Here is a 19,927-nt window from a genome sequence, read left to right on the forward strand (position 1 = left end):
AGTTATCAATTAGCCAACCTTACAGAAACATCTATAATAAACAGAATTAAAACTTTTCATAAAAAACTAAATATTACTTTAAATCCAAACTACAACAGATTTACTAACCTATATGCACTTCCCAAATTCCATAAAACACCATGAAAACTCTGATTTATAGCAAATGGAACTAATAATTACAAGAAATATATAGACTATTATTTTTCAATTCAACTTAAAAAAATCTGTAAATTTATTTTCAACAATTGTAACACTAATCATAACTATTGCTGGATCATCCATAATAACACCCCTGTCATTAATGCCATTCAAACAATTAATATACAAAACATTAACTGCTATGACTTTGAAAACTTATATACCTCACTTCCTCTAGAAGAAATCTATACTAGTCTACTAGATCTACCTAAACTCTTCCCTGATATGCTCACAATTATAAATCTTAACAAATGGAAAACCTACCTAAAATGCACACTTTTTCATAACTACATCAAATTTAAAAATCAACTTTTTAAACAAGTCAAAGTTCTGCCAATGGGCTCACATTCCAGTACTTCGCTCTGTAATATCTTTTTATTTATCAAAGAATTTAACTTCCAAAAAAATCTACAACCACAAGAGTTAAATTACTATAAGCACACCTACAGATATATTGATGACCTTATTATTATATTAATAATTTTAATAAAATTGAACATGCAAAGATTTATCCAAATTGTCTTACAGTTAATAAAACTAATAATTCACAAAATAGCATAGACTATCTAGATCTTCAAATCATTAACTACAAAAAAATTTTACTTTTTGAAAAAACAAGAAACTTCAATTTCAATACTAATTAATAAATTTGTATTCCAACATATCCAAAAAAGTAATTAACGATACAATAATAAATCAAATACAACGAATTAAAAATATCTGCACAGATACGATAGATCTACATCACGAAATTATGCTCCTTATTAAAATTCTCAAAAATAATCTAATACCCAATCAATTTATTAACCATTGCCTTAAAAGAGCAGGCATTAAATAATCGTTCTAATTCATTTAACTGATAGGGATATGATAATTTGTTCCTAAACCTGAGAAGGCGGTATAAGTTGGATGACTATCAGTTGAAGGATTTGTACATAGTGTAATTGCTAAGCTGTATATAATGTAAAAAGCTAATTGTCTTAAGACTTATGCTGTTACTAAAAAAATGGGCCTATTTCATAATCTGTCAAATAGCTCTTTGACAGTGAAAATTCCTTTTTTCCTTTCTTAAATTCTTCATCGCTATGACACGACAATTAGCCAGAAATTAATTAATTTCCATTCACTGGTATTTTCAAAAAAAATTTTAACAGACGGTTTCACTCAAATAAGAGCTCCACAGCATATGTGCCTCAAAAATTCCTAGTCCTTCCCACACCTTAAATTACTTCACACAAGTTTTTACCGACTGATATAATTCAAAGACCCCGCTGCCACTAAAGAATTTTCTGAACACAACCCTTCCGAGTCAGACGCGAAGAGAACACTTTGCCCACTCCCAACTAGAAAGAACGTAAGTTAATTAATGCTTTTTCTGGCCTTTATATCTTCATGTACATTCACTTTTCTTACTATATATATATTTTTATTTTTTTATTTGTTTTTACAAAGATTGCATTATTTTCTTATATTTTGTAATTTCCTGATGTTTATTTCAACTACTTTGAATTATATTTCATAATGACAATTTCCAATGTTTAATTTTTACAAATAATATTGAACTCGTATAAACATGAGGGAATCGGGGAATGCTTACTCGAGCGATATCACATTTACTGCAGAAATTGCTTTTCACTCAAAATTGAATTAGCTAAAACACTTAATCGGAATGTGTGATTTGGATCTCTGCATTGGTTCTTAATTCTTTCTATTCACGGAAATGTTTGGCCTGACTTGAATTGCCGGTTTGGCATCGCTTTATTGTTCGAGTAAAGGACGAAAAACCTTCATATTTATTTCTTAATTTTTGTTCATTGAACGGGAGTTGGTTTGTTCCCCTTGAAAAGTCAACTAATTTCCGATCAATGACAATGATTACTTACATTTAATTTAATTCTTGCTTTTAATTTATTCCTTTTACAATTGTTATTCATGATTTAATTCCAGTCCCCGTTAAACATTTTTAACAATTTACAATCAAGTTACTTAAAAACATCTTTCGAAATAGAACTTACTAAGTATGGATTCACTCTTTTCAGATCATTCTACAATAATTAATCTTAGGAGATAATATAATCAATATTATTTAGTAAATAAATTATTATTAACTTACTTTGCAGCAATTACGCAAATAGTAGAATAACTTAATTTCGCACTAAATGAATTTAAGATCATACAACATTATATATATATATATACACAACTTCCTCCATGTATATGAAATTTCCAATTTAAATCTCAAAATATTATATTTCTTAGCTTTTTGTATTTTGAAAAGAATTTCATTCAAATATACGAAGGAGACAAAACATGATCATTCCTTAATTATTGCAGATTTTATGGGAAAAGACTTATTCCCCTTGAAAAGACAGCCTTCTTTAATTTTTTATTTGTATTTTTATTTTGATAAGTATTTTTTAGTATTTTAAGTTTCTTAATATGAATTACTGAATAACATTACAATTTAAAACTTACACTAAGTATTTTTTCATAGTTATGTCTTAATCTTCTAAAAAATTAACTTTTAATAATATTTCACAAACGTTTATATATATGTGTGTGCGTAATGAAAGCATATTTTTGAAGTACTGATGTAGGAACACTGAGGTCAAGCGTAGAAATACTGATTATGAAGATACTTGGTACTTAGAACGTAGAATTTGCAATGACTAAGAAACTTGGCAGTTGAAGCGGTTTTATTCCATTTCCAATTGGCATTTGTGACCACAATCACTTGGTACTTTAATCGTGCCTATCTACAGAACATCAACATTTTTAATACTTTTACAATAAGAAGAGAGCACAGTGAATCAGCAACCAAGCAACACAGAAGTTCAAGCTAAAAGTGAGCATTTATCCAATATGGCAGCTCACCAAGAGGAAGCTTTGATTTTAGGTTAGAAAAGTTTCCGTTATCAAAGTTTATGTTTTGAATTAACTATGCCATAAGGATTATGGGTACAACTCTAATACACACCCTAATTTCACCAAATGTGGCGATATGTGTTCTGTGCTGGTTTTTGGCACGATTGCGTGTTCTATGGCAACCCTGTTGACGTTGAAAAATCTTTCGCTGGAGCTCGTTGGTTCACCTCTGTGTCTGAAAAGATGGGAGGGAAAGATAAAATGGTAGTTGTTGAGTTGAAGTTCGGCAAAAGGAAATATCATTGTGGCTATCCTGTAGTGGGTATTTGGAAGGGTGGAAAGAGGGTCTGGGAGATTATATTTAATGGCAGTGCATGATAGAAGTAGAGATTTGTGATTTTATTTATTTGTGAACCATAGTATAAATTTTCTGGGTAGTGTGTCTGGCTGTCATGTAAATACGATAGTGATTACGTGGTGGCATGTTAAAGGCGGTATGAAATTTATATTTCTGCTATTCGAAAACGCATTAATTCATGGTAAGTGCATTTTATTTTATCCTTGTTCTTATTTTGTAGAATGTTATGTTCATTGGTTCTTTAGTATGAATTTCTGTCGTTATTGTTGTTTTTTTTAAACTGTTGGAAATTTATTTTAGTTTATTTTGTTGTTTAGTGTCTAGACTGTGCAATTCGTAGATGTTTTTTAAAGTTGAAACAGAACGCTGTGTACATGCTATTATTTGAAATTTATTGTTGTTATGTTATTTTATTAAAGCGAGGAGTGCGTAGATCGTAGATTCCTTCCTTGCCTAAATTGTGCAATTCATAGAATTTTTTTTAAGTTTAAACAGGATGCTGTGTGCATGGTATTCTTTGAAATTTATTGTTGTTATGTTAAGTTATTAAAGCGAGGTGTGCGTAGTTTGTAGATTCGTTCGTTGCCTACATTATGCCATTCGTAGATGTTTTTTTAAGTTAAAACATGTCACTGTGTACATGGCTTCTTGTCAAATATTTTTGGTCAGAAACTTTACGTTTTTGCTATCTAAATTTTTTGTTTTTGTTTCGGATTTTTAGCTAAATTGTGTGTTCAAAACGTAGTTTTTGCATGTGCGAAAAACGCGTTTTTGGAGACATTTTAGGCTAAAAGTTCAAAATGTAGACAAAAAAATTTAGATAGTAATATGGCAGCGTGAAGTTTCTCGCCAAAAATATTTGGCGACTTGAGGGCGCATATCAGAGTAGTTCCGGATTATGCAAGCTCCAGCATATATTTATCTAGAAATGACACACTCCAGAAAAGTTATTAATTTTTTTTAAGAATAAAGAGGAAATAGCCAAATTAAAAATGAGGAATTAAGACACTATTACTAAATTAAATTATAAAACTGATCTACATATTTTTTTTTTTTTAATCTTACAGTACAAAGTCTCTAATCTGGGCATCCATTATCCGGAATGATCTATAATCCAGACCTCAAAGCCACAAACTTACGCATGCGCGTTTGATGCGCGTATACACGTAAAACCAGTAAAGTGTTTAGTCATGCGCGTTTCCGATAGTGAAGAAAGTAACAGAGAACGTTATTGAAAACGAAAAAATTTCGATTGACAAGTTAGTCGGTATTCTTGACACAGCAATTACAGGACTTGAACAGTGGAACTTTGTAACTGAACAAGAAATTATGTCTATTTATAGAATTAAAGAGAAAGCATTAGCACAAAAAAAGCAACTTAAATATAACTTACATTGATAGAAATGTTTACTAAAGTAAACAAATAAATATTAAGCTTTTTTTTTTTATTAATTTTGATACCCTTTAGATCATGATTGCTATTTATTTCATAAATTACGGTTTCATATTTTTAATTGTATTATTTCTGAATGCCATCTTACCAGATTTAAACTGATGATCTATAATCCGGAAAAACCCCTAATCCGGAATCGCCGAAGTCGTGACGAGTCCGGATTACGAACTTTGTACTGTACATACACATATATATGACATAAATGGAATATTTGATCTATATACAGAATGAAAAGTTTAATTTGTACTATAGATTTCAATAAGAAAAGTTTTGGAAGAAAAAAAACTGGTGTAAAATTCTTACATGTTTTCTTTACTTGCTAGATTTTTTCCCTCTAATTAATCTAAAATTTATACTGTCTGAAAGGGATATATTTTTTTCAGACATGAGCAAAAAGCAGCATAAGTGATAAAATAATTTAAAATATTTTTTCAAATACTGATAAAATTTCAGATATCTTCTCACCTTAAAAATTATGGATTTTCGATTTTCCCAATTAAATATTTTTTCAAAATAATCCCACAGCAACTCATGTTTGAATTCATACTAGTGAACTAAAGTTTTTATCATATACACTTATGTTCTTTGACTACATCAATTAAATGTTAAATTGATAGCTTGTCAATTATATGAATTTATTAAGCAGAGCACTTCTGTGACTATCTGCATATATAAAACAAATAATAATATCATACCTGATTTATATTATTTTGCTTGAATCCAAGATATTTAGCCACTTTTAGAGCTTGATTAGATGAAAGACCTGTCATAATATCAATAGGTTCCTTTATAATTGCTTCTGGATTATCTCTGGCAACTTCTTCAATGTTCACACCTCCTTGGGAGCTAGCAATAATCACTGGACCCTTTATATGGTTTTAAAGCTATATTTTAGTAGTAGTAGTGAATATTTCAGTATACTTAAAATTGAGAAATTGTATTACAATGCGCTCTCGATTATCTGTGGATGGCTGTGCCCCCCCATGTACATTGAGTGCTATGCATCAGTGTATTAAAAAAACAAACATGTGCCAGTTTGAGAATACAAAAAAAATTTTTAATAATTGGAGATTTATCTAATTTTGAAGAAATCGAGGAAATAACTGAAGCTGAATGTTGGAAAACCGAAAATATTGTCAGGACACATCGAGGAATAGTTCAAGGATAATTCGATTGTGCCGGGCTTTCAATGCTTGACTGATTGCTTGACTGATGTAAATATTATTTCAATTATCACAAGAACAGAAAAAGCAAGCAAGAAGCTATTGACAATTATGTTAGTCCTAAGACAGCAATTATTTCTTTTGGAATTTTATTGGATTTTGCTGACCAAAAGGGATTTGAATACAATGAGAAAACAGCGCTTCAAAAAATATGCAGTGATATTCGATAAATATTTAAATATTCTCAGAAACAAAGTAAAAAAAAAGAAATAAACACATACACTATAAATGAAAATTGAAAATTTGGACTATCCATGTTTTTTAATTACCTGTGCCCTTCTTTCTCGAAATTAGCCCAGATAATCGAGGGTACACTGCGGTTGCATAATTATGAATATAAAAAGGTCATTAGTATGTCTTGTTGGTACTAGATATTATATACTGTATCCCACTCAGTGTTCATTTCTTTTTAAAATATTTTCCGTTATGCTCTGTGTTAAAATTAATTACTTAATTTCTCCATCACCCATTACTAACAGAATAAGAAATTTTATCCTCTGGCATTATTAATTCTTATTTAAATAAATATTTCCCGAAGTGATTTTATTTTCCATGAAAAAAAAAGTCTTCAAGTAATAATGAACCAAAGCAGAAAAGTATTCAGAGTATTGTCTGACTCCAGAAGACAAAAATCTTTTATCTCTTATACATGGTAAGCATGTGCACGATTATGATGCAATATTCATGAGTACAGGTGGTATTTTAGGCATAGTTCCTTGAACATAACAAAGAAAGATTCAAAATACAGCTTAGTATAAAATTTACAGATGTAATTGTTCATTGAACAATCTTTTTCACATGCTTTCTTTTAACCCTTTGACTATAAATTTAAAAAAAAAAAAAAAATATTATCCCGTTTTCTATCCAAGTGAACAAAATATGTCATAAATAAGGTAAATTTAGCATTTGGGATTTATTTGAGATACGGTCTTCAAGCCAAAGGCTGAAACACATATGTCCCACCTGATACATATGGCTCACACGTAGTGACTGACTATAAGCACACCTATTTAACTGGAAAACTTTATATGAAATAGATTTTACATCATATGACAGGGTAAAGCATTCTTTGCATAACTCAACATTACACATTCGGCAACTCATATTTATTCTTTTCTCTGTGTTCATTTGCATACAAGCACAGCAGCATTTTCATTTTCTAATTACTGGAAGATGATCTCAACATCTATGATCTCAACAGATCACACACTATTAAAAAAACACAAGTCATATCACTTACCCCAAAATCTCTTTCCATCATTATTGCAAAATAATATTCCCTTCTTGTATACAGTCTTTCAGCAATCATAACTTCTTTACATAAGACTCCCTTTTCTCCAGTCTGTTTTGTTACCAATCGTTTACCCAACATTTGTGCTGCTAATTCTTTGGCTTCCTGAGGGCTAAAAGTAATATTTGTTAGAAATTTATTTACTTAATTGATTTATAAAAGTATAGTTTATTGTTATTATCCAACCTTTTTTTATTTCCTTCATAAAAATTCGAAACTGGCAACATGCAAATGCTTTTGAAAAATTTTACACTTAAAAATAAGAACACTGATAACAACTAATTTAGAGAAATTCAATATCTAAGCAATTAAAATACAATCAGGTTATGTGCAAGCTATATTCTCTAAAATCTGTCAAAATCAAGATCAAAATTTGCTAATAAGCCTTTTCATATTTGATAAGACCACAAATTGTGAATGTGTTATTGAATTCTACAATTAGGTGTACTTAATAAGACAATTTAATCAGCAAGTTTGAGATATGAGGTAATATTGCTTAACCTCTTCACTCTTGACATCGAGCGAACAAAGTTCCTCTATGTGCCCATGACCTTGCAATGCTGAACATGTGTTTCAGTGGATTTTGCAATTAAACCTAACATGCAAAAATAATTCTTATAAAATCTGCTTTTTACCTAAATATTTGAATTTTGCATATGTTATTTCTTACAATATAAACAGAAAACCTTCATATTCAAATAAAAATTCAATCATGTGCAACATTAGTAGTAATGATTACATTCCCATATTTAAATTAATTCTGCATAACAATAAAGCAAAAATTCAAGAATTTAAATATTAGCGCTTATATCTTACTGTCTGTCATATTTCTGAAAAAGAATTTTAAGTCACTTGCACTGCATGAAATATTTCTAAATCATGAGCATATGCGGTTAGCATAATGCATTTTACTTTTGTAGAATAAAATACATATAGGCCTCCTACAACTTGGTACTTTTAGAACGCACTTTGAAAAATGCAAAAATTTCCTTACAATGTGGTACTTTTACAATGCGGTTTAGGAAATGTGTGGCAGCTCCACCCCCTAGTCTTCAGTTGGATAAACCTTTAACCAACACACCATGCCAACAAAGAAACCAGAAATTTACCCTTAGACAGAGATTCTAGGAACCACCACTGATGCACATTCATTCTCATTATTCCCTTGTGACCCAGTGCACCATCTCTGTGTGACAGCTGTGGCTTACTTGCTTTTCCAGCATTGTAATTTTATGTAGACATTCTGAGTGAGAATAAAGTAATTCTGTGCAAGAGTACAACTCAAGCAAGACTTTCATAAATGTGTCATAGTTATTGCCACTCACAATATACCTCATGACAGTCTAACCTGAGAACACATACAATGGTAGCATAACCTTTTCACCTTGTCCTTCAAGTTATCCATATGCACCAAACAGCCTGCAGTTGTTCGATTTCTTCAGTTCACTGCACATTTGGCTACTTCTTGCCATACTCAGCATATTTAATTAACAACTGTTTTTCATTTCCTTATACAGTATTTTTTACTTCTACCTAAATTTAACATATATAAATTTGATAACATTTAAAAATCGAATCATTACTATGTACATAAATTATAAAAAACTGATGAAAATGTTACACCATAAAAGGCAGTTTTTCTCTTTTTTAAACTGAATCCCGATTTTTGTATCAAGTTGGTGTCTCCCATTAAGCAACTTCCATGAACGCGGTACTTTCAAGGAATGTATCTGAGACATTGTAGGAAGCCTACCTGTAATGAATAATAATCATCACAACAATGCTTACACTATAGAGATTCTATTCAGTAAGTTTTCGCCGTATTTTGACATAATTTTTGTGCATTTGAAATAAAACATTCCACATCAGCATATCAAATATGATACAGTGGGCCATCAGCGGCACTTCATTCCTGTATTATATTTGATTCAGTGCGCCCATGGAAGGAAACAGAGCTTATTCACATATGATATGCTGGAAGTGAAATGGTTAATACTACTCTGCACAAAATGGGGGGAACAGATGTAATTTTAATTGACCCTTGAAATTCTTTCACTATAGAAAATCCTTTCCTAATTATGGAACTACTAGAAAAGGGTTTCCAAATGTCTACTTCCTCTTTTTCTTTAGAAACTCTATGCTGCTTTCAGATTTATGATTGGACACAAATTTCTGCAAATTAAAAATTTAAATGCCTTAGTGTGCCATAAGTTATACAGAGTGATATTAAAATATTTGATAAAAAGTACACTTTCAGATAGAGGGGATCAAAGTAAACAGGTTTTATAACAGAATATGTATGCAGAAATGACAATCATAAGCACTGGCATGTAAGGAAGATATGAAAAATGGGTAAGAAAGACAGGTAAAATTAAAAGAGACAAACATTTTAATGATTCAGCTTTTTACAACAATTGTTTCAAAATACAACCACCAATAGCAATACACGATTCACACTGGTCTAACATCAAATTTTGCTACAAACTGGGATTGGCATATATTAGCAAAAATCTAAAGCATTTCACACACATTTCCAGCAGACAATCTTGTCACAAGATATTCATCAAACTGAGATCACATCAGATGAGTCTCAATGGGACTTTCAAATGTTATGCGAAATCTGCACATTCAATGATGATGATGATTGTTAAAAGAACAAATTCTCCCATTCCTTCATTCTTACTAGTGCTATAAGCAGATCGAGATAATTTCTGACATTACGCTTGAAGTCAGCCAGAATTCCATTGAGCTGAAACCACATTCATGTACAAGCAGGAAAAGGAACACAAGAAAGAAGCTTTGGAAAGGTATCATATAGAAAAATGCCTTAAGCAGCTGTTTAAATAACAAAGTAAAATGCACTGTCATATTAAGTAATTGTGTACCATGCCAGCCCAATTATTAATGGAGACTTTTTCCTAGTAAGCATGCAGTCTTGTTACATGTGAATTATCATGCATCTAAATGACATAATTGTGAGTGTTAAACATACTTGGATGAACAAAGCAAGACATACAAACATAAATCAGGATTTGCTGTAGCCTACACTAAGCTGTAGACTACCAGTGAGCAAAGTTAACAAACAAAGGGTTATCATCCAGTTTCAATGCTTACAATTTTTGCAGATAACATGATTACATCCATCCCTCATTTTAAGTCTTACAAAAAAAAAAAAAAAAAAGGTTAGTTCACAATACACATTCAACAGCTTTCATGTTAGAAGCACGATTACCTTCAAATATATGTATCACAGCTTTTTCCGAGAAGCACAGCATCTGCAGAAGTTAATGTTTAAATGCTTGTTGATTCAATACCTCTCTATGTAGGAATTGTTCTTTCTGTCAAAAGCTGATGTAAGAATGCAAATTGCTCGAACTCTGTGCAGGGAATGACAATTTATAGCATTGAGCCACTTTCATTTACTGATCTCATTAACATCCTCTACTTCTTCAATTCCTATATATTCACATGCACATAATCAAAATCATGAAAAGATAAAAAGCATCCTACGTTGAAAGAGAGGTGGTCATTTTACTCTTCGAAAACTGGATTTTAGAAGTTTGGTGAATGCATGGACATCTAATAAACAACATGAGTTAAAAATGCAACCATGCACAGATAAAAATGCATAGAGAGAGACGGCACAGAAGCACAAGAAACCAAGGCAGAATAGTCTGCTATGGGCAGTCGAATGGTGTATGTTTGAAGACACGTGATATATTTGAATGGAGCAACGGATAAACATCAAATTTTGCTACAAATTGGGAAAAACTGCCACAGAAATGCATGCAATGTTGGTCCAGGTGTACAGAACAGATGCAGTGAGCAAAAAATGCGTGTATGACTGGTTTAAACATTTTCAGGAAGGAAAGAAAACCATGGATGCTGAGCCACATTCAGGTCGACTCTCAACAAGTGTGATAACCGGCACATTGAGGGGGTGCGGCAGATGCTCTTAAACAATCGCCAATTATCTTTATGATGGATATTGGAGGAATTGGGAATCAGCAAGGATATATTAGCACCATCATTCACCAAGATTTGAGTAAGTGCAAGATCTGTTTTCGTTTTGTACCGCACTCATTGTCTGATAAGCAGAAAGAAACATGAATGCACACTGCTCAAGATTTCGACACATATGACTAAGATTTAACCTGCCTGCAAACCATTGTCACAAGAGATGAGAGCAGGTGTTACCGGTACGATCTGGAATCGAAACAGTAAACAATGGAATGGTGCTCACCAACTTCCCTGCACCAAGAGTCACCTACAGAAATTCAGAATCAAGACACTCTTGATTGCATTTTTCGATAGCAATGGCATGATCCAACAAAAATTTGTCCCACAAGGGCAAACTGTCAATGCCGAATTCAACGAAACTGTTTTGAAGTGGTTACTACTGCACATCCAACATGCTCACCCACAGATGTACAGGAATGGAAAGTCGAGTTTGCTGCATGACAATGCATGCCCGCATATTGCAATCCATGTACGCAGCTTCTTGGCCCAACATTGTGTAACTGTTCTCACACATCCACTGTACTAATCTGATCTAAGGCCTGCAGACTTCTTTCTGTTCCTTCACCTCACGGGAGTCATCAAGGGCAGACGTTTTGCAGACACAGCACACATCTGTGAGGACGTGTTAAATCTGTGCTTTGATAAATCCCTAAAGGGCCTTCGCTGACTTATTCCAGCAGCTTTATCAATGATGTCATAAGTGTATTGTGGCCAACGGATGTTACTTTGAGGGTGATTAAAGGGTGATTTGTTTTCACGTTTTGTTTTATGCTTCCATTCACCAGATAATGGAAGCATAAGCATTGTATAACAGAATAAATTGCTTCTACGAGGATGTGAAACTTTTCACCTTAGAAAGAAACTAAATTTGAAGAATTTAAGCAATTGCTTGTACTGTGACATAAACTACACAACTATTTCAAAGAATAATTACATAAAAATATATAATGGAATATTCCGAATAAAAAAAATTTAATATTATTTAAATATTATTCCATCACAGCTTCAAATTCGCATTTATTTTTATAACAACATCACCGATTATTATTTCATCAGGCCCTGCTTTACTTCTGCATCAAGTATGAATGCAAAAACATGGAATGCATAAGCCCAACATAAGATTAGCTTCTCCTCAAGATCATAAAAATTTAAGCACACATACACAGATCAGATAAATAAAACACATTTTAGGAAATAAAAACATCAAACTTACGAATATGCTGTTTTCACACCACCTTTAAGGCCTCCTTCAAAGACACCTTTACCTCTACCACCAGCCAGAACTTGAGCTTTAACAACAAAATCTTTGCTACCTGGAAATCAATGCAAGATATACAATTAATGAATAGCTAACACAAATAAGAATGAAAGCTTTAATATGGTATTTATGCATATAAATCTCATAACTTATGTACATATTTATTTACATTGCACATGCAAAGCAATATGTAAATCAATAAGAAATATGTTTAATGAATAGCCAATACAAATACGAAAGAAAGCTTTAATATGGTATTTATGCATATAAATCTCAAATTACATTACTTGCGACCATTTCAAAACATTTACATTTTTGATAACTTTGCAGTAAGAAGAGAACAGCAAGCAGCAGTCTAGCTAGGCCAAAGTATAGCAAGCAAGTGGTTAGTGTTCAGGATGAAAATTTAATTTGTTTGGATAATTAATACTGCGGTCAAATTATTATTGCCTATTTTAGTTCTATTTACATCACCAGTATTATGCAAGAGTCTTATGACATGGATTATTCGAAATGATGCAGTAAAGAAAATGATTGCTATTTTTTGAATACAAAGGTGATATACCAAATTAAAATTAAGCATCCAAGAGCTATTGCTAATTAAAATTATAATTTATCTTTTACATTTTTTTAGTTGTACATCTATATTCAACATGACTCAAGTTCCACAACAGATGGAATTCTCAAAGGTTTTAAATACTTGGTCAATGGTAAACCTGTACACTTTACATCAATATTTTTATTTCTTCTTTTGATACATACAAAAATTATGCTTCAAGAAATGAAAATTAGTCAAATTCTAATTTAGTGAGTCGTCAAGAAATGCAAAAAAAAAAAAAAATAAATAAAATAAAATAAAATAAAATAAAATAAAATATTGCTAAGTCAAGGATTTACTTTTGAATAAATCAGCTGTTAAATATACAGTCAAAAGTCTTTAATCTGGATGTCCATAATCCAGAATGATCTATAATTCTAACCTCAAAACTACAAACTTTCTGCACATGCGCATTTAATGTATAACAAACGGTATAAGCTAAGCTAAAATTATCTAATTATCTATTTCAGTTAATGTTGCAGATTCTGTTGTTCCTTAACCTTCTAATTGGATCGAGCTTATTATTTTGCGCAGACTGTTAGAGCAATTTTATAAAAGTAAGCTTGAACTTTCAATTATGTCAAAAAGAATTTCCGATTCTGGAGCTGCCAAAGGATCTACAAAGCGAAAGCATGTTTCGATGTCCATCAAACAAAAAGTGGAATTGCTGCAAAGAAATGGATAAAGGCATATCCTTTGTTTCTCTAACCATTCCGAAATCTGTTTATCAATTTCAAGCTGCTCTGCGGGGAAGGGGGGGAACATCGCGGCACGCAATTAACTGGAAGTTGATCTGTCAGCACTATCCTCATCTTCAAGGTGGATGTTTTTATTTTATTCGGCTTATAATTCCTTACTAAATGTAGTATTTCATCAAATAGTTTTCTGGTTGCAATTTTCTAATTTCGACTAATAACTACTCGTGTAATGTATGCTTTACACATGTGCGCGTTGAAAGAAATGTTTAATGAAGTAAACAAATAAATATTAAGCTTTTTTTTGTAAATTTTGATACCCTTTAGATCATAATTGCTCTTTATTTCATAAATTACGGTTTCATATTTTTAATTTTATAATTTCTGCATGCCATCTTACCAGATTTAAATTGATGATCTATAATCCGGAAAAACCGATAATCCGGAATCGCCGAAGTCTCGACGAGTCCGGATTATAGACTTTTGACTGTACTATATATACATTATGAAATTTAATGATATTATTACTTATTTGTTAATCATAAAATGCAGTTTATGGAAGCTTTCTAAATATTTTATCTCAGAAAGCTTTCCATTGTAGTTCTGAAAAATGGGGGGGGGGAGGGAATTAAAATTAAGTTTTGAAAAGCATGTTTCAATTACACTGGATGAAGCTTATTCTATTTGTAAAAGAGAATAAGTGAACAAACAATATATGATGTGACTAATGAGGATTAACTCTTCAAAACAAATATATAAATTAGACATTGTCGAAAGGATGCTTTTTTGAAGCTTTCAAGTAAATGGGTTTAACTGTTAATAGAAGATTTCTGAAAAACATTTCAGGTTATTTTTTAATTAGATAAGACAAATTATGTTTCAAAAATGAAAATCTGATAACTCTCAAGATAGGCACATTATTGGCCAACTTAAAATAAGACAGTCTACTGAAGACTGTTGTTTTCTTTGATGTTGATCCTTCTATAATTTCTCAGCTTAGAAACCAGTTTCAGATGATTGAATCAATTAGAGGAACCTTAAAAGAGCAGATTGGACCAGATATCAAGAGCTAACTGACAGCTTGAGGATGGAATCGTTTGTGTCAGGTAATGTTAAGAACCATAGGTTATTTTAATGATATTGTCTTGGTTTGTGTGACTGAGTGCATACCAAGAGGTCAAAGTAAAAAGTATTCTACTTCTTTGGAACAAAGATTTGCAGATCCTTACAGAAAATAGAGATGTGGCTAGAGATTGGGCTCAATCTACAGGCTGATGAAGGATTGTATATAACTTGGCATGCAACAATCTTGCCTTACCAGGGAGCTATTAGAGAGGCCAAGCGGCATGCCTTTGTTTTGCCAAGGTTTTGTAGAGGATCTTGACTTTCGTAAAGATGCCCTGACAGCACATTACTTCTTGTCTATGCTTAATAATCAAAAAGAGAAAAGAAATGAGCTCATTAGGTTTGCAGATATGCTTCTAATAATTGAGAAAGAAATAGCTGATTCTTTTAATGCTCACTGTAGTGTTGCTTCAGTTAAGTCAAGTTTCTAATTAAATTTAGATAAAGCGGAATGGCAACACCTTCTTGTCTCCGTGAAGAACGAAGTAAACAAACTTCGGTTTTCTGTCATGCGATTCTACGTGCATGTAAAATGCAAATAAATCTTATGGATAAGAATCTATAACTTTGTAAGGAATAAAATATTGGTTCCATTGGAGTTAGAGAAGTGTTGTTTTCCTACATTTGCATACCAGACACTTCACTGGTGTATCCCGGCGTGATCGAATTCTACAATGGCTGACGAAGATGAAACCGAAATTAAAGCAACAACTGCATCTGTCACCAAGGTAAGCATTAAAGTTCCTCCTTTTTGGAAGCCGTATCCTAAAATATGGTTTATTCAACTAGAAGCACAATTTAGAAATGCAAAAATTAGTGCAGATCAAACAAAATATGATTATGTTATAAGTTCCATTGAACCCGATATTTTGTCACAGGTATCTGATATTTTGCTAAGTCCACCACAAGATAATAAATATGAGGCAATTAAAAATAGACTGATTTCATTATATGCTGATTCAGAGACTCAAAAAACCCCAAAATTACTGAGTGAATCAGAACTGGGGGACAAAAAGCCATCTCAATTGCTGTGTGAGATGCGTAATTTGGCTGGCGATAAAGGTAACAGATACTTTCCTAAAAACATTGTGGCTACAACGTTTACCCATTAATATGCGTCATTATATCTGTTAGTAGTGAAGATTTGGCAAAAGTGGCTACAATGGCCGATAAAATTTGGGAAAAACCCTGTTACTCCCCAAATAGCTGCTGCATCATCCATAACGGTAAAAACTGAAGTGATTGAAAGTTTACAAAAACGGGTTAGTGAACTTAGCTTACAAGTTTCTGCTTTAAACAAGCAATGCCACAGTCGTCCCTATTGTCGTAACCGATACAAATCACGAGATAGGAGTTACAGTGGTAACAGATCTAGTGATATTTGTTACTATCATAAAAAATTCGGTGATAAGTCATTTAAGTGTAAAGAACCCTGCAACTACTCATCAACATCACAGACAAATAGTCCGGAAAACCAGCTCCCCGTCTCTCATTGACGACGGAGGAACAAGGGGTGCAGCTGAGTCGTCTTTTCATCAGCGACAAAGAATCGGCTACCCAATTTTTAATAGATACTGGGGCAGAAATTTCTGTCATTCCTCCCTTGCCTGCAGATAAAAAAAACATCTCAAAATTAAAACTCTTTGCTGCAAATGGTACGAAAATTAAAACATATGGCCAAAAATGACTCAAGCTTGATCTTGGACTCAGACAATCATTCATATGGCCTTTTGTAATTGTGGAGGTAAACAAACCGGTAATAGGCATGGATTTTCTTGCAAATTTTAACCTTTTGGTAGATTCTAAAAATCGCAAGTTGATTGATGGTACTACATTCTTAACAACCAATGGAACTCCTCATTTTCAAAATAACAGTAATAATATTCCAATTTTAAATGCCATAAATGATCCATATAAACGTATCATTAACGATTTTCCGAATTTGTTAAAACTGAATGTAGTTAATAATAAAGTTAAAAATCATAACATTGAACATTATATCGAAACCAGAGGTCCACCAGTTTTCGCTAAAGCCAGGAGACTATCAGCTGAGAAACTCAAAGCGACTAAAAAGGAGTTTTTGAATTTATGCTCCAAATGGGTTTATGCAGGCCATCCAAAAGTAACTGGTCGAGCCCACTACATCTTGCTATGAAGAAATCAGGTGATTGGAGACCTTGTGGAGACTATCGAGCATTAAACAACGTCACGATTCCTGATAGATACCCTCTCCCATTTTTAACAGATTGCTGTTCCATTTTAGCTGGAAAAAGAGTTTTCTCATCCATAGACCTCATTAGAGCGTACCAACAAATTCCAGTTCGCGAAGAAGATATACCGAAAACGGCCATTCTCACTCCCTTTGGCTTATTCGAGTTCCCATTCATGACGTTCGGCCTACGAAATGTGGCCCAAACGTTCCAATGTTTCATGAACAGTGTGTTGAATGGACTAGAATTTGTGTTTTGCTATTTGGATGACATTCTAATAGCCTCTCCAGATGAAGAAACTCACCGAAAACATCTACGAACAGTCCTCGAGAGACTAAATGAATATGGCCTGTGTATTAATGCGGCAAAGTGTAAATTTGGTCAAACAAAACTTGCATTCCTGGGATACGAAGTGTCAGCTGAAGGACTTAAACATTTTTCAACGAAAGTTGATGCCATCAAAAATTTCCCAGACTCAAAGTCATTTACTAGTTTAAGACGATTTTTAGGTATGGTGAATTTTTATCACAGATTCATACCAAATTGTGCGAAATTGCATCAACCTTTAACAACATTGCTCAGTGGTATTAAAAAGAACTGCAGAAAAGAAATAACCTGGACGGCAGAAACAAGAAATGCCTTCCAGATCTTAAAAGATGCACTTATTCATGCCACAAACTTAACTCACCCATCCGAAAACTGAAATATCGCTAACAACTGATGCTTCCGATACTGCCATTGGAGCCGTTTTACATCAGATTGTGAATAATGAAAAACAACCCTTGAGTTTCTTTTCCCGAAATTTGACATCAGCACAACAAAAATATAGTGCCTACGACAGAGAACTCTTAGCCATCTATGCAGCAGTAAAACATTTCAAATACATCTTAGAAGGGCGAACTTTTGCAATATAAACGGATCACAAACCACTAACATTTGCCTTCCAACAAAATTTGGAAAAAGCTTCGCCACGACAAGCTAGACAACTGTCATATATTAGGCAGTTCTCAACTGATATCCGATTCATAAAAGGGCATGAAAATACCGTCGCTGACGCTCTCTCTCTCGCATAGACACCATTTCTGTACCATCTGCAATAGACTTACAAACTATAGTAGACTGTCAAGAAGATGACGACTTGGAGATACTAAAAAACAACCCAAACTTAAAAGTCCTGCAGATCCCTATACCGGACAGCGACAAGAAAATTTACTGTGATACTTCTACAAATTATAATCAACCATACATTCCTGCAAAGTTTCGGCAGAAAATATTTTCTTCAATCCATAATTTATCTCATCCTGGAATAAGATCGATAAAATTGATAACACGATGTTTCATATGGCCCAATATCAATAAAGACTGCCAACTATGGACTAGAGCATGTTTATCTTGCCAAAGATCTAAAATTCACAGACATACACAGTCATCTTTGGGAGAATTCAAAGTACCTCCACACAGATTCCAGCATTTAAACATAGATCTGGTGGGTCCACTACCTCCTTGCAAAGGATTCAAATATCTTCTAACCATCATCGATCATTATACACGATGGATCGAAGCGGTACCATTAGAAGATCAATCAGCAGAATCTATTGCTAAAGCTTTGATTTATACTTGGTTTTCACGCTTTGGAATTCCGAATCGCATAACATCTGACCAAGGTCGGCAATTTTATAGCCAACTTTTTCAAGCTTTAGGAAAATATCTTGGTTTTCATACAAACACTACAACTGCGTACCATCCACAGGCAAATGGCCTGATCGAAAGACAACACCAAACTTTAAAAGCAAGTCTCAAATGTCAACTACTCGAATCAAAATCATGGCTGGAAGCATTGCCTTTCGTTCTTTTAGGCATAAGATCCGCCATCAAGGAAGACTTAGGTTGCTCATCCGCAGAACTTGTATACGAAACCACTTTAGCATTACCTGGTGAATTCTTTTCAACAGTACCTCGTATGAAACAGTCTGAATTTTCTCAAAACCTTCAGAAAATAATAAGAGCTATGAAGCCAAGTTCTACCACCACCCATGGAAATAGAACAGTCTTTGTTTCTAAACATCTTCCCAATTGTTCTCACGTATTCCTATACAACAACATTAATAATTCATCGCTACAGCCTGTCTATCTTGGACCGTATCCTGTAAGAGCAAGAAAGAATAAGTACTTTGATATTGAAATCCAAGGTAAAGTTAAAAGAGTTTCAATAGACAGACTAAAGCCATGTTTCCTAGTGCAAGATTCTGATATTCCTTTTCAAAACTCCCATTCCAAGAAAGTGGAACTTAGGGAAACACCTGCACTCAAGAACACTGAAGAAAATTCAGAAACTCATCATAAAACCAAGACTACTAGAACCGGCAGACATGTGAAGTTCCCCAGTCACTTTAAAGACTATCTTCCATAATCACTGTCACTAGGAAGGGGGTGTGTAGTGTCGCTTCAGTTCCGTCAAGTTTCTAATTAAATTTAGTTAAAGTGGAATGGCAACACCTTCTTGTCTCCGCGAAGAACGAAGTAAACAAACTTCAGTTTTCTGTCACATGATTCTACGTGCATGTAAAATGTAAATAAATCTTATGAATAAGAATCTATAACTTTGTAAGGAATAAAATATTGGTTCCATTGGA

General features: G+C 33.0%; 1 protein-coding gene across 1 annotated transcript in view; it reads right to left on the reverse strand.

The window, feature by feature from the left end:
• The window catches only part of ScsbetaA (Succinyl-coenzyme A synthetase beta subunit, ADP-forming), a 149,164-nt gene that overhangs the window by 108,222 nt on the left and 21,015 nt on the right, over positions 1-19,927 (reverse strand). Inside the window, exons 3-5 of the mRNA XM_085815540.1 lie at positions 12,622-12,721; positions 7,338-7,500; positions 5,570-5,740 (exon numbers count right to left, since the gene is read on the reverse strand). Coding sequence (XP_085671666.1) covers positions 5,570-5,740; positions 7,338-7,500; positions 12,622-12,721 — 434 coding nt within the window. The remainder of the gene's footprint in view (positions 1-5,569; positions 5,741-7,337; positions 7,501-12,621; positions 12,722-19,927) is intronic.

Source organism: Stegodyphus dumicola, chromosome 4, assembly GCF_044657685.1.
Source record: "Stegodyphus dumicola isolate Sdum_Otavi_A_Nest chromosome 4, ASM4465768v1".
NCBI lineage: Eukaryota > Metazoa > Arthropoda > Arachnida > Araneae > Eresidae > Stegodyphus > Stegodyphus dumicola.